Below are 13,280 nucleotides of genomic sequence, written 5' to 3'. Positions count from 1 at the left end.
GATTTTTCATATGAAACCTTGAATCAACCCTTGCCCTGGTCTGGTTTTGTCATGGCCGTATATACCGTAAATTCCGGACTATAAGCCGCACCGGTGTATAAGCCGCACCTGCAAAGTTGACTATTTTTTTCTTATATAAGCCGCACCGGACTATAAGCCGCGGGTGTTTTAATGGTATTTATTTTTTTATTTTTTTATTTATTTTTATTGTGTTTTAATGTTTAATTACCATATGTAAGGGTTCATGCACAGAGGGGATTGTCGGGAAAGAGATGGCTGTTTGAGGAAGCTCCCATTTATTAACATTTCAACAAAACAACATAACACAACACCACCTGTGTTGTTTTTTACAGTGCACACAGTGTCATACAGTGTCATACAGTGTGGTGAAAAGAGGGCAAGAGAGGAAATTAAAACTTATTATAGTTATATAGGATTTATAGTTAGAAAGAGTGCTAAAAAAGAGAGTTTTTTTTTTTTTTTTTTTTTTAATCCATAGATAAGCCGCACCGTTATATAAGCCGCAGGGGCCAAAAAAGGCCAAAAAACGGGAAAAAAGGTGCGGCTTATAGTCCGGAATTTACGGTACTTACTTTAAAGTTTCCAACCATCCCGATCAGCAGATTCTGCATTAAGTCCACCAACGTCTCTGACATAAATTGTTTTGCGGGTGAACGGGACCTGAAGGAGCACGAATGACCCTGGAGAGGCTTTCCACATCTATGTATAGCCACTTTGACCCACCAACAGTGGAGAGGACCGAAGTGACAAAAAGCCATTGACGCTGAAGCACGCTTCCTCCACAGCTTCACTATTGGTCAGTGAGTCACTGATCCATTCAGATGTTGCCAGGGAAAGGGACCCCCCAAAACACACACACACACACACACACACACACACACAGTGCCTCACACTCCCTCCTCTGGCATTTTGCTAATTCCCTCAGGATTGTATAGGTTCCAGTCATCTGAATTTGGGACAACACATGTGGAGCAGCATGGTTGGATTTGTGCCAATGGCCAGACTAGTAAAGCATGCCATTTCCAGATATGACTTATTCATTTGTCTTTGCATCACACTTCATTGAATGATGCATGCTATGACATTTTCTAGTTTAGACTTTTGGACAAAAATATACAATATTTAGTAAAGATACAAATGGGAGTGCTGCATTGGGTCAAGAAGACATCAATATAGTTTAGTAGAGTAAAAATCAGGTGCTCTTCCAGGATGGGGCATATATAGATACAAGATTAAAAAAAAAGAGGTAGCTGTCCAGTGTGGTTGCAGGAAGTTCCCCAGGTGTTGAAAGCAGCAGAAGAAGGCATCCGAGGCACTCTGAATTATATTAAAAATCCTTTATTCTACAATATTTAGTCTTGGGTTTTTAGTTAATAAAACATTCAATTAACATTACAAACTTAGTCACACACCCAAACCTAACTGACTGAGCATGGCAAATCAATTCATATTAAATTGGATAAATATGATGATTTAAGTTGGGTTCATTTACAACCGCAACGTCTTACAATCTGTTGCTTCGCAGAGCTGTTACTGATCTCTTTCTTCAAAGGTGCTGAAGATGCAATCGGTGAAACATGCAAGTAGAGACAAGTCTCTAGAAGAATGAGTTGTGAGCAGCTGTGTCTGAAGAACTTCTCTTGTCAGTGTCCAAGTGTCACTGAGGACATGTACAGTATCTATGCTAGAGTGTGTGTGTGTGTGTGTGTGTGTGTGTGTGTGTGTGTGTGTGTGTGTGTGTGTGTGTGTGTGTGTGTGTGTGTGTGTGTGTGTGTGGGTGGGTGGACGGACATGCGGGGGTGGTGGGTGAGGTACGAGAGCTCATAACTCTCACACACGGTCCACCAATCAGGAGGGCCGGTGGGGCAGGAAGCCGGTAAGTTACACTTGGAGACCGAAACACACATAAACACAGGAGAGACGGAGACTAGAGACAGGAGGCGAGAAGGAAGAGGTACTTCTACCCAGACCTGAAACGAGGAAGGCGCACCTGATTCTCCTCTTAGATGGTAAAGTATCTCAGTATGCTGCTGCTGCTTCTTCTTCTGATGATGATGATGATGATGATGTACAGTACCAGATGACCAGGGTGAGGAGGAGGATCTGCTCAGCTCAGAGAATATGGGACCCATTTCCTTTGAGATGTAGTGCTGCTGGTCTGACAGGGGAGGGTGGGATGTTGTGATTGTGAGTTTTGAGTGTTACCTGACTTACCAAGGAGTTGAAATCATGTGTTTTTATGATTGCTCTAGTTATTGAGCTTCCTCGGGAATATGCACAACATAGCTCTCCTCTTTTCATTTTCCTGATCCTTAAGTCTTGTCTGAACAACAGTCTAGAATCATATTCGCAATCAGTTTGTAAGCAAAAATATACATAGTCTACATGTTGTACAGTACAACAGTTACAGTATCAGACACGTCAGATAAGCTGTACAAACTGTACTCGGGCACAAGCAGCTTCTGTATGTGATCTTTAGCACAGGCAGGCAGAGACCCTTTGAGTGTGGCGTTTGTGGGAAGTGTGTGGTCTTGGAAAATGGTTTTGATCCCCCCGGTCTTCACTGTCAATATGGCGGCCGGGCGCTGAGGAAGAGAGACTTTGACAGCTGGCCCGACCCAGTGGAAGGCATGCGGCTAGCTCTGTGCATGCCAAAGCGCCGCATGCTATTTATACTCACCTTGCCAAGATCACTGCTGGTGTCTGCTCATTCACACCCAGCCATGGCAAATGCCACCACATACACACACAAAAAAAAGCTTGCAAAATACACAACTATATTTGCTGTTTCCACTCGGGTTTGACAGGCATGGATGTTTGAAGGCCGACACTACTGATATTTTCAGTGGGTGCCACTGTACTTTTGGGAAGGTGGGTTTTTAGGTAGGTTGCAGGCAGCTCGTTAAGGCAGGACGAGAGACAGGGTGACAGGTTTTACACACTGTTGAATAAAATAGTCCAGCAGCAACACACCACATCTGAAATTATAATGAGAATAAAAAACATATTCACCCACTGGGACCTCCATCGTATCAGTACATGACACTGTCTGGCAGGTATCTGATTTTTAATCATAAAAAGACAATATTGATAGAATATATTGACAGTATAGGCAAACCGATATAGCTGTCTGACCCTATAGACTCCACACTAAAATAAATGCATGCGGAGTCATGGCTTTTTCATTCCCTGGTTGTCTCTGGGTCGTTGAATTATTGATGAGACAGATTGTTGCTCCAAAGAACTATTCTGGCCCAGTTACCCTCACTCACAACTCCAAATGGAATCTCTCTGGCTGGAAAACATTGCTAATTTTACGTATTAATTTATACTGGTACCAGAATACAGTGTGCATGTTCTAGTTTTCTGCCATTCTTTTGGACTCCATGATCCCACCCGGGTTTTTGAGGATGAGTGTGTGTGTTTTGGTCTCCTCTTCCAGCTCCAACATATGAGAAGAGCACCTGTAGTGGACGAGCAATGGCCATACCTAGGATGTTCAACTCCAACACGCCGTTCATCGTAGTGACGGGAGGATCTGGGCTCTCGTTTCTTGGCAAGGACGACAGCCAAGAGTGTGAGGATGAGAAGGACTCGCTGGTCCAGGCCATGGGCCCTCACCTGTGTCGGGTGATGGAGCACGGTACTGCCAAGCATGTGGGCACAGAGGGCCAAGAGGAGTCTGAAGACCATCCGTACGTCTCCATCATCGCACAGGCTGAAGGTGAGATAGTGTCAAGTGTTTTATTCAATAGAACCTTTATGATAGTTGTTGTTGATATTATTTCACAGCCATTTTGGGGGAATTGAGCCACTTAACTTCTGGTATAATAAGCCCAGTTCTCTCATCTTTAAGCTTCATCCTCCTATTTAGGCTTTTACATATAGGCATCAAAAGTAAAGGTTATCAAGTAGAACACAATAATCAGTTACTTTATCTCATTCTCAACAATGTATGTTGAGAATTGCTTCGTATGTTAGAGCTTACAAGATCTTCTGTGACACCCAGTGAGTTGTCTCTAACCTAGAACGTGACTCTATGTCCCAGGAGAAGACTCCCAGGAGTTCAGCCCCACCAACACACAACAATACCTCCACTCAAGATCTCAGCTGCTCCAAAAACACAGGTACCTCTTCCCATTCGCATGTTCCACATCCCCATATTGTCTCACTAAACAAAGCAGCCAGCAGGATGCAGTCATTTTGAGTGATCTCAAAATGGGTCAACCTCGTGGCGTAAAGGTTCCCTGAACCTGTAGAAGCAGCGGTTGCCAACCTCATGGCCCACTTGAACATCTCACAAATGTTCACTTCACGGCCCACATCCAACTGGAAACGGTACGGAGGCCAAATAATGCCTTCTCAGAGCACTTTGCGTTTGAACGACAAAAGGAGCTGTCCGTCAGCACCACACGGAAATCAGGAAGTAAAAGTGAGGGGCTGTCTGCAATAGGCTCATTGATGAATTATTGATTACAAATTAAATAACGGTATCGTTCAACAATGGAGAAATGCATTCTCATACGTTACACACACACACACACACACACACACACACACACACGTGTGTGTGTGCGTGTGTGTGTGTGTGTGTGTGTGTGTGTGTGGTTATGGGGTTAGGAACACTTTCCATGTTGAAATCAATTAGTTGTTGAGGTACCAAAGTGCCTAAAGTGCCATGAGGCTCATTGGTCACACCACCACTACACCGTGGGCTTCAAGGTGTTTGCGCTTGTTGTTAACATGCATCTTCTGAACCGTAGCTCCCTCACCGAGAAATCCGGCAACACGGAAGGAGAGGACTTGGACGAGATCCCCAAACTCCCTCAGCATCGCCCTCGCAGGAAGCAGCGGAGGAAGACCAGGCCAACGAGGCAGAGGAGGGAGGAAGGTCAGGAGCGTCCCATCATCCAGGGCCTGTGGGTGCAGGAGATCGACTGGCTGAGATCGGCGGACAACGAGACGACAACGCCCGCCGACATCATACCTCCTCCCCCTCAGTTCACCGACTGGATCGTGCACCCCCCCTGCGGCCACGCCGACCGCGGTCTGGGGCTGGCATCCCGTGACGGGGAGCACGCGTCCTGTTGCGGCTGCGCAGACGTGTGCGACTGTGCGAGCAGACTCGAGGACGCGTCGCTGCCGTCCGAGGACCAGTCCGGATTAATAGACGCAGAAGACACGTGTAGTGTTGACGGCAGGGGGGTGGACTCGGACTCTGACCGCGGCGTGGAGCAGGAGTCGCACTCCGTTTGCACCCACGAGAGCGAGTCGGACTCGTCCTGCTGCGACTCTGTATGCTGCTCGAAGGACGTGCCGGACACGGCCTTTGACCTCATGGGTGTGTCTGGGTTTAACCCCTCGCCGTGCCGCCGTGCCGAGTGGGCTTTTGAGTCGACCTCCAATCTACAGAGTGCGTCTGAGTCCACCACGGGGTCGACATCTCTGTGTACCGATAGTGTCGGGGCGGGGTCTGATGTTGACACAGTGCTGGATGGACTGAGAGGGAGGGTGACAGAGATGCCGAGGCACTTTGCCTCGCCTTTCTTCAAAGATCTGTTAAAGCACACTCCCAATGAGTGGAAGACCAATGTCCACATCAATGAAGGAATCGTATTTCATAGTGTAAGACATTTTTCACTAGTTTTGGCTGATATTAATATGCCTACAATACATGCTGTGCTGCTTCCCTCCATGCTGTCTCAGTTCCATACAGATTCCCTCCAGTCAATCTCTCATCACTGCTTTGGTTGTGTACCTTTGGTATCTTTCAGCAACTCCAGCCGACGAGCTCCAAGTACAGGGAGGGAGAAGAATACTGCACCCTTCACCACATCCAGAACGGCTCGTATGGCGATGTGTTCTGTATACGGGACAGAAAGACCGGGTTTGAGTGTGCAGCTAAGAGGGTGAGTCAAGAAAGCCAAGAAATACTGTACACATATACCATCCAAAGCCTTTGAAACCACGATCTTACCTCTGCAGTACGGAAATGACCATTAAAGGAACACTCCGCCAATTTTCAACCAGCTTTGCAACTCAAATCAACTCTCAATAACTGTCAAACTATTCATCATTCATCTAGTTTGACAGTTATTGAGAGTTGATTTGAGTTAATGAGTTATTAATTTGAGTTAGTGTGGACCAGTGATATCACTGGTCCACACTTTAACACTCAATAACTGTCAAATTAAATGACAGACTTCAAAACAGTTTACAGTTTTCTGATATACTACTGATGTTCTAATGATACAATGCTGGTTGAAAATGGGCAGAGTGTTCCTTTAAGTCTCAAGCTGAACTTGCCGAAGAAACTGATAATTGAAATGGTGTTTCAGCCTGAATGTCGTCCCTTCCAGATCCCGCTGAGTCACTTCAGCAGTGAGGAGGTGAGCACGTGGAGCGCTCTCAACTCTCCTCACGTGGTGGAGCTCTTCGGGGCGGTGAGGGAGGGCCTGAACATTGTGCTCTTCATGAACCTGAAGCCAGGTAAACTTTCTCCAGGGGTGAAAATAACAATGAACACCTTTAATTAACATAAATGCCTCATTTACAGCCAATTTAATGCAAAAAATAATAATTTGGTCATAACTGAAGTCATGAGACTTCCCCAGGTTGTTTGGCCCAGCTACTAAAAGAGAGGGGCAGCCTACCTGAAGATTTAGCGCTGCACTACCTCCGTCAGGTACTGGGGGCACTGGAACACCTGCACCAAAGACATGTCCTGCACCTGGATGTCAAAGGTATGTCAACCAGCTCAGTGGCCTTGTGGTTTGAGTGTCCGCCCTGAGACTGGGAGGTTGTGAGTTCGATCCCCGGCCGAGTCATACCAAAGACTATAAAAATGGGACCCATTGCCTCCCTGCTTGGCACTCAGCATCAAAGCGTTGGAATTGAGGCGTTAGATCACCAAATGATTCCCGAGCGCGGCGCACGCTGCAGCTCACCGCTCCCCCAGGGGATGGGTCAAATGTGGAGAACAAATTTCGCACACTCAGGTGTGTGACAATCGTTGGGACTTTACCTTTACCAACATCGTAGGTCTGGGTCAAACAGTATTTCTGACAAATGAGTGGGATCTACTGAATAATTTCATGTATTTTGATTCCAGTTGACTAAAAGCTTTGTAATGCCTAGTTTGGGGTGTGTACTTTAGGGTAGCAACGATGTCAGCACAGTGCCCCCATCTCTCTCCATGTAGTAACAATGGAATTAATTCTATCAGCAACACTTACAGAGAAGGAGCCCCATAACATGTCTGCTGGGTCCACAGTGACCTCACTCCACCGGTGAAGGCACCTAATCCTGGACTGACCCCTCGCCCCTAAACCCTCAGTAGGCTAATCCGTATACTGAGAGGATTGGTAGGAAGGGGCATCAAAACAAGCCCCTCCATCCTGCCCTTCCAGTGAGCAGGTTCACTGGTCATCAAATCAACCAATCTATAAGATCTCTGTGAGGGGGGGGTGAAAAACATGCCCGTGTATTCTATATCACTGACATTTTTGAAGATGTTGCCCAGCACACCCTCTAGTGTCAGAAGAGGAGAAGTGTCACCCCCTGTGTACTACCCATCAAGCCAACAGTCTATATGGCTTTTATCATCACTTGGACCGTTAATTTTTCTCTGTGAACCAACTGAAAACATTCTCTCTTATTAAAACCTATATCTACTGATTTCATTCCAGTTGATAATGTGCTGCTGTCCGCGGACTGCAGAGACACATTCCTCTGTGACTTTGGTCTCTCTGAGACATTAGATGACAATGGACAGAGTACCAAGGCCTTCAGAGGTGAGTGAACTTCAATCAATCAATCAATCAATCAATCAATCAATCAATCAACCAATCAATCAATCAATCAATCAATCAATCAATCAATCAATCAATCAATCAAGAGAAAAGCAGTGTCCAGGCTCCAGGTGAATAGATATTTCAACAGGGGGCAGTATTGACCTCTACCGTTTTTCCTACAGAAATGTGGACAATCCAGTCCCCCCTTCTACCATGCAATCTAAATGAGTTTGCTCCTAATGTGTGTGCACTGAGTGATGATGGTGCAGGGCTCACATTTAGGCTGACAGTCTCCAATGAGTCCAACAGCAGGATCAGAGCTTGAAAAATGAGTATTGCACTTACTTAGTATATTTTATTTTACATTTCGTAGCATTAAGTTGGATTGCCTCTGGTAGGCTATCTGTTTTATATTGTAAAGCAGCTATTATTATTTAAACCTTATCTATTGAAGTAGTAAGGAGGGGCAGGACTAGATAAGCATGGCTTCTCTCTGTCCCTTCTCGGACATATAATATGTTGTTTTGTAAATGAATGTGTTTTTAATTTCTGTTCGAGACAAATAAAAAAATTCAATTCAATTCAATTCTAGATGAAGTTCCACAGACTACATGCTGATGCAACCAATTGTAAGGAGTTCACAGGTCAAAGCCAAACCACCAAGACAATCGAAGTGAGACTAACAAATATTCCTGTCTACCTTCTGGAGGTCAAAAACTGCTCAATAGAAAAGTTAGAAAGGGTAGAAACAAAACATTAGCATTATGTTCAGGAGCTAGCAGAGAAGGAAGACAGGAAAGAAAGGGAAAGGTGTGTGGGAGAGATGATGACCCCCGGGTTACTCTCTGTGTCCGTGCAGGGTCTGGCTTCCCGGGCACGGAGACCCACATGGCGCCCGAGGTGGCGCAGGGGGGCCAGCGCTGTGCCAAGGCGGACGTGTGGAGCAGCTGCTGCATGCTACTGCACATGCTCAATGGATGCCACCCCTGGATACGCTACTATTCCCACCCACTGTGTCTCAAGGTCAGTCTGCTTTTCTTCCTCCCGTGGGAAAAAAAAATCATTACTAGCTCAAAACTAGCTCATTTCTGACACACACACACACACACACACACACACACACACACACACGCTGAGCCTACATCAGTCTATTTGCTAGGACAAAAGCGCAATGAATACAGTAGATCATTGTACGTCATTGAGGATGGGTGACACAAGCTATAATAGCCTACTGTTTTCAATATGCTGAGCTAGATGCTGCTCCAATAAGATATTAATTTGTTGGAGACAAAGTGGGGATATTTTTTTATTTTAATGTCAACCCCTGAATTGACAGAATTAAATGTCATCCCATGACATCTCTTGTCATCTGTTGGTCAGATTGTCAGTGAGCCTCCGCCTCTATGGGAGGTGCCCTCCAACTGTAACCATTTCAGCGCCAAAGTGTTCAGGGCCGGCCTCCAGAAGGATCCTGCCAGACGGGCATCAGCCAGGGAGCTCAGGAAGAAGAGCACCAAAGCTCTCAGAGCAGGTTGTTGCTTTAGTGATTGGCCTTAACCCATTGATACCTGATGCAGCATTTGTGTGTGTATCCCTTTAAGACCGCGAACCGCGTCGACGCGGTTCGCGGTCTTAAAGGGATACGCACACAAATTAGGGATATACACGCAAATGCTGCATCAGGTATCAATGGGTTAAATGGCAGTGGAGAGCATTGAAATGGATCAAAACTCGACTCTCTGTACTATTCATATTCGACCTAATGTTGATTGAAAACCTTGATCTCCTTTCCATGTAATTACTGTAGTAACTGTTGCAAGATCATTTGAATACAGTATTGAGAAGACTGACAGAACATTTTGCTCCACAGTTGGAGGTCTCAGTCACTGGTCCCTCAAAGGTGTTTGTGAGAAACCGGATCATGGCAGGAGCCAGAAGGGAGACATACCCTGCGTGTTGTCCCCTGGGGTCCCCTCGACCTCAGCCAAGCCAGCATCGGCTGCCATCTCTGCAACCACGATGTCCTGGGTGAGCCCCTGGAGGACGAGGGCGGTGGACGAGGACAGCGGCGACTGGGAGGAGGCCGTCTCAGAACTAGACCAAGAGTCTGAAGCGGAATCACAGCCAAAATCCTTGCGGGATGATTATGTTGCGGATGACAAAGACTGGGAAACCGGGTCCGATTCTGAAGTGGATATATACATGGGAGAGGAGGAATATTCTCTGAAAAAGGGAGTGTGGCCGAAGAATGACAGGGCCTATGAGGGGGATTGGGAGGAGGAGGAGGAAGACCGGGACTCTTCCTTGTCCACCGAATATTTCCATGCTCTCCAAGCACATTTCCCTTTGCTGCGTAAAGGCCAACAAACTGTCCATTCATGGGGATCAGAACCAGAACTGGAATACCTCAGAGATGGTGAGTCAGAAAAGCTCTGTGTAGATAGCTCAGAATGGGCAACACCCTTCTCCTTTTCCCAATCGAAATACATATCCAAAACTAGAACGACCGCACCGCGGAGATATGCCTCCGCCGACAAGTGAGCAGTAGACATCCATGTCTGTCGAGACTTAGACGTTTTTAAGCCAAATGTGGAGAAATTCCATCAAGGTGTTACTGAGATATGGCGTTACCGAGCTTGAAAATGGCGTTTGTGGGGTCACGCAGTGACCTTGACCTTTGACCACCAAAATGTAATCAGTTCATCCTTGAGTCCAAGTGGACGTTTGAGGCAAATTAGATAAAATTCTGTCAAGGCGTTCCAGATATATCACGTTAACGAGCATGAAAGGAGTGGTCGTGAGGTCACAGTGACCTTGAACTTTGACCTTTGACCACCAAAATATAACCAGTTCACCCTTGCGTCCAAGTCGACATTTGAGCCAAATTGGAAGAAATTCCGTCAAGGCATTCCTGAGATATCGTGTTAACGAACTTGGGAATGGCGTTTGTGAGGTCACAGTGACCTTGACCTTTGCTCACCAAAATCTAATCAGTTCATGCTTGCGTCCAAGTCGACGTTTGAGCCAAATTGGAATGAATTCCGTCAAGGCGTTCCTGAGATATCGCGTTAACGAACTTGGGAATGGCGTTCGTGAGGTCACAGTGACCTTGAACTTTGACCTTTAACCACCAAAATCTAATCAGTTCATCCTTGAGTCCAAGTTAACGGCAAATTGAGGCAAATTTGATTCAATTCTGTCAAGGCGTTCCTCAAATATCGCGTTAACGAACATCGGACGGACGGACAGCCCAAATCCATAATGCCTCCGGCCTGGCTATCGCCGGTGGAGGCATAATAAATGTCACTACTCTGCTGTGACCAAATGGTTATCCCAGGTTAAACTGGTGCCTGTAAATGTGCTTATAAGCTATGACTAACCTTTCTTCTGTTGTATATTGTCGCTGTCTGCTGAAAAACGTCTACAGTACCTCCAAAATACCAACTTTCAGGAACTACGATACATATACCCTATGACAGACTCAATTATCAATAATGGTTGAATTCTCAATCAGTAGAACACCATGTAGTCCAGTTCAATTGAAGTGAAAACGCAAAAATCGTCAACATTTAGTTGCAAGATTTTCACGTGACATGGGAAAGGAAAGGAGAGCTTGAGCGTAATAAGATAAATTGCCAATATGTCATCTCTCACTAGGTGTCGCTATAGACAACATGATCCAGAGCCTTTCCCCAGAACCCCGAGACCACCCTCCATCCTGCTTCAGCTGCTCTGACACATCCCAGATAGACGCCACAGACAAGGTGTGTATCCATGCAGACACTAAGACGTCTTAGTGTGTCAAAAATCAAAAGACTGCACCAGACCAAAAGGAACATTTATTTCCATTTCCAAGGACTCTGATCGTTGGTCTGATGATCTCAGCTCTGGAGTCTTCTCCTCCTACAACAGCCAGACAGATGGCCACCTGGAGTGGTTGGTCTCAGCAAATCAGCCATCGTCACATTGCTTTGAAGGTAAGATTGCAGGCATCCTCAATTCCTCGTGGATGATTGCCTCCTGCCCACTATATAGCTATACGTTGACGAGTGTTGGCATCCCTGTTGTGTGATCTGCCACTCTCAGGTGTTGACATCTGGATCGAGAACATCCACGGAGAGTGTCTGAGGATTCGTGAACGTCGGCAGGTCAAAGTGGGCCATGTTGCTATAGGAATTAGTGATCAGGTAAGAGCCAACTGATTTTATGTCAAAACTGCTTGTTCAAGTTCTTGGGGAGGTTTTTCCAGTATGAATTTGCCTTTTTCCATCTGCTTTGTAAATAGAGATGGAACTTAAAGTGGAATACTACCCAATTTAAGAATTCATACATGTTATTCTAGGAGAGTCAAATGAGCCCCAAAGCGGATTGAGGGACGTTGACACTTCAGATGCATGAAACAAGCAGGGAAACACTACTGGAACTCACATAATAACACACATTCAGTATGTGTCTGATGTCTTTGATGATTGACGAATCACACGAATGTCCCATCTGTCGTTCAGATCTCAGTGAAAGCCTTCAGTCTAGAGACCCTGGACAGGAAGACGGTGCCCTTCCAGCAAGAGATCCAGGAGTCTGGCGTGTGGCTCCGCTGTGTCCCTGCCCCTGACAGATGCCAGCACTGGAGCTGGAGGATCAAGGATGGCAAGCTAGAACTTCGGGAATGAGACAACCATTTTTTATTATTTTGTTGTTGTTTGCACTAACTTAGGCATGGGATTTCCCTGTTGTTGGCAGAGAACTGCTTACATGTTTGTTTGGATGCTGTATTGTTGACATGATTGGGTTTCATGAGTAAATGTTGGATGGCCAATGCCTTTCGTAGGAATTTGAGGTTTAAGTCAATATGTATCAGTATGTATCATCAGTTTTTCAATTGTGTATTTTGTATATTGCTCTAAGTCTAAACCCACATATTCAGATCCATGCACATTTTTTCTTTGGGAGGCAGTTCCAATTATCAGGATACTGCTATCTTTCCTCCCAGACCTGGAAACTAGCGTTCATGCTGGCATGTTACCTGGTTTCCTAATAGGGTTTATGACTAGAGAAGCTGCTTAAATCAGTGAATAATTGCCAAAAATATATATCTTAATAAAGCATCAGCAAAGAAGCTGTTCTCTTCTGCCTGAGCTCCTTGTCTCTTCACCTTTATTCCACGTCTCCTCCAGCTGACTTCAGGTAGAAAGTGAGTTGCCGCAATTAATGACTGCAGAGTAGAGTTGCAGTTGTCCATTGTGTATTTCTGTGACATATATTTTCATCAGAAGCATACTGTATTTCCTGACAGTAATCTTTTGACTTGATAACGTGGTTTTTGAAGTCAAACCGATGTGTAAAAGTTGGGGGAAACCTCATCTTTTGAGGTGAGAAATTTGCAGTCCCCCCACCCCCTTACAAATCCATACTTGTTCTATCATAGGCTATATTGTCAACATTTATCTAGGAATCTGGCTTTGATTC

At 45.6% G+C, this 13,280-nt stretch overlaps 1 protein-coding gene across 1 annotated transcript; it reads left to right on the top strand.

Moving 5' to 3' along the window:
* Window positions 1-3,501: 3,501 nt before the first annotated feature.
* map3k14b (mitogen-activated protein kinase kinase kinase 14b) lies at window positions 3,502-12,583 on the top strand (the record flags this gene model as incomplete). Its single annotated transcript, XM_083635085.1, has 15 exons — window positions 3,502-3,745; window positions 4,070-4,148; window positions 4,264-4,359; window positions 4,785-5,646; window positions 5,796-5,930; window positions 6,381-6,510; window positions 6,636-6,764; window positions 7,710-7,814; window positions 8,674-8,837; window positions 9,195-9,345; window positions 9,685-10,230; window positions 11,472-11,578; window positions 11,671-11,791; window positions 11,901-12,001; window positions 12,320-12,583. The coding sequence occupies 15 exons, from the start codon at window positions 3,502-3,504 to the stop codon at window positions 12,482-12,484; spliced, it is 3,135 nt and encodes a 1,044-aa protein (XP_083491211.1). The 3' UTR covers window positions 12,485-12,583.
* Between the last annotated feature and the right edge of the window lie 697 nt (window positions 12,584-13,280).

The sequence above is a fragment of the Poromitra crassiceps genome, assembly GCF_964638095.1.
Source record: "Poromitra crassiceps genome assembly, chromosome: 4".
Taxonomy (NCBI): domain Eukaryota; kingdom Metazoa; phylum Chordata; class Actinopteri; order Beryciformes; family Melamphaidae; genus Poromitra; species Poromitra crassiceps.
Note: the sequence above shows the minus strand (reverse complement) of the source record. Positions and strands in the feature narration are given on the sequence as shown.